This window comes from Uncinocarpus reesii, genomic scaffold (assembly GCF_000003515.1).
Source record: "Uncinocarpus reesii 1704 scaffold_4 genomic scaffold, whole genome shotgun sequence".
Taxonomy (NCBI): Eukaryota; Fungi; Ascomycota; class Eurotiomycetes; order Onygenales; family Onygenaceae; genus Uncinocarpus; species Uncinocarpus reesii.
The window spans coordinates 1,981,302-1,984,056 of NW_003052497.1; the positions used below are offsets into that span (position 1 = coordinate 1,981,302).

At 52.8% G+C, this 2,755-nt stretch overlaps 1 protein-coding gene across 1 annotated transcript in view; it reads left to right on the top strand.

Annotated features, from left to right (window-relative positions):
* The window catches only part of UREG_06801 (NADP-specific glutamate dehydrogenase), a gene marked incomplete at both ends in the record, with an annotated part of 1,734 nt that extends 987 nt beyond the window's left edge, over positions 1 to 747 (top strand). The window contains one exon of the mRNA XM_002583788.1: positions 70 to 747. Within this exon, the coding sequence (XP_002583834.1) occupies positions 70 to 747 (678 nt within the window). The remainder of the gene's footprint in view (positions 1 to 69) is intronic.
* Between the last annotated feature and the right edge of the window lie 2,008 nt (positions 748 to 2,755).

The window sequence follows — 2,755 nt, forward strand, 5'->3', positions numbered from 1 at the left end:
CCCACCAACGGCCAGGAATCTTTCAAGGGTAAGCGTGTTGCTATCTCCCGCTCCGGCAACGTCGCACAGTATGCTGCCCTCAAGGTGATTGAATTCGGCGGCACTGTCATCTCCCTCTCTGATAGCAAGGGCTCGCTCATTGTCCGAAACGAAGGCGACTCCATCACTCCCAAGGAGATTTACGAAATCCAGGAATTGAAGGATCAGCGCAAGCAGCTTTCCGTCCTTGCTGACGCCCCCAACTTCAAGGATCGATGCGTGTACATTGAAGGTGCCCGTCCCTGGTTGCACGCTGGCAAGGTTGACGTTGCGCTTCCTTGTGCTACTCAGAACGAAGTGTCCGGCCCAGAAGCAATTGGTTTGATCGATAACGGGTGCAAGTACATTGCTGAAGGATCCAACATGGGTTGCACGCTTTCCGCCATTGAGCACTTTGAAGCCCACCGTCAATTGCACAAGAAGGGAGGTGCGGCCTGGTATGCGCCTGGCAAAGCCGCCAACGCCGGCGGTGTCGCTGTCAGCGGTCTCGAGATGGCGCAGAACAGTCAGCGTTTGACCTGGACTGCGGAGGAGGTCGACCAGAAATTGAAGGATATCATGAAAACCTGCTTCGAGACCGGTGTCAAGACCTCGGAGAATTATACCAGCCTGAGTGAGGACCAGTTGCCATCATTGGTTATTGGTAGCAACATCGCCGGTTTCATCAAGGTCGCCGAGGCCATGAAAGACCACGGAGATTGGTTCTAAACGGAGTCCCAGTCAGCTCATATCTTTTTCGTCTTCTCTTCGGTACAAATATCCCCCATTCAAGCTCTTTTTTTCTTTTTCTTTTTCACGAATGACGTCTGGCGCCCGGTTCGAAACACGTTTTTCCGGAGGTACATCTGTTTCCCATTTGGCGTTGTCAATTCCATGCGGTGGGGTTCGGTTCGGTAAACGGGATTCTCTTTTCGCGTCACCTTATTATCTGTTGCGTTATCTTCGTGTCTTTTTACCTTTTCCATCAAGGATGCTGTATCTGGCCCGGTGGCATGCAGATTGTCTTCACTGTACTTGTATGTCCTGACTGTATCTAGAGGCCTGCTAGATGGATTTTCTGCTGTCCCCAAGGGACCATGAATACCATATGATTGATATCGAGCTTGTTTGTTTGATCAGGAAGAAAAGAGGTGAAGCGACGAGAAAAGGTTTGACGTTGAGAGGATGTAGTGATTATATCCTAGTCTGGTAAGGGGCGATTACATGAGCGGATGCGCCGAGAGAGAAAAGGGCACAGCGTGCGATCATGGCATCAACTATTCACAGCTTGAATGCAGTACGGAACTGATCTACCAGGCAGTTCAATCTCTATGGGCACACATTACAATGGAGGGGGTTCTGGTGTGGTTGAAACCACAACTGTGATTGTTGAATGGTAGAGACTCCATTTGATGCGTGGATTTTGTTCTCAGGAGTGAGGGGGAGAGGATGGCCATTAATGGTGACTTCTGCGCGCATTTCTCAGAGTCCTGGATATTGATAAAGAGATGTGTGTGTGTGTGGGATGAAGAGGGGACATAGTCCTGCCAGGCACAAAGCTGATCAGCAAGTGGGAGGCCAATGGCCATCACCAGAACCATGTCCCTCCATTCCGGTTGAAACTCCCAGAAAGTTGGATGAACCAAAAAGTTGACTTGTGTCTTTTTCCTTGTTGCTTGGAAAATGAAAGGGAAAAAAAAACGAGTGATTTTTTTTTATTCCTGTTTGTCGAGAAGCCAAACGGAGCAGGGCGGATGCAACCCTGTGTCCAAGAATTGTCTGTCGGTCAAATGAGAGAGGTCTTCTGCAAGTCAAAGAAATTTCCGGAAGTTGCCAGCCCAAGGGCGATAAGTCAAAGGGCGGCGACAGACATGGATTTTTTTATTCTTTTTTTCTAATGTTTCAAGCCGATGATGGACAGTTGTTTCGCCACGTGGGGAACGGACAATTCTTCTCTGCCCTGCTGTGCGTTGATGTGTGAATCCTGGGTGGCCTGGATGAACGAGAATCTGGGAGAGACGCCTGCAGTGGAGTTTGGACCTGAGCGGTGCCCAAGATCTAGGCCCAATGTACCCTCATCGCCGCCTTGCCCGGTGGGAATTGGAGGGCAGATCGGGGGGCCCAGGCCTAAATGATGCAGAGGACTCCAGGGACCGCCGGGGGGCCTCCGGGGGCCTTCGGGGGCGTCGCACTGTGATTCTCGACTCGATGATGCGCTGATGATTGGCGGGGCGGGGGGCCCACTGGCCATACGAGCCACAACACGGCTATTCACCGCTGTGGAAGGCGCGACGTGCCCGGGTTTTCTGGGCAGGTACGACCCTTGTGTCGACGTAAGCCGCCGTCATTGCGTACAACGGACTGCCGGAAGGGGCATGGCGCGTATCTGAAACGGGGGAATCAGCGAGTCATCGGCGGCCAAGTCGGAAGCAGTGGGGCCCGTATTTAAACCAGGCTGGTTTTCGTGTGTTCTGTGCCTGGCGTGTTTGCTTCACCCCCCCTGCGCCTTCCCTCAGCACCTCGCGCCGACGTGGTTCCAAAACAAGTCTAGTCAGGTCCCAAACCCGCCAATCACCGCTCTCCAGCGCAGGCCCGCCCAGCTTGGCGCTGACTGTGGCTGCCGCTAGTCCCACTTGGGAACGAGGCCTTCAGCCGCCCGCCCTTTTGGTCGCTGCTCTTCTTATTTCTTGCCCGCTGCCTCCTTTTTTCCTTCTTCTTCTTCTCTTCTTCTCTTCTC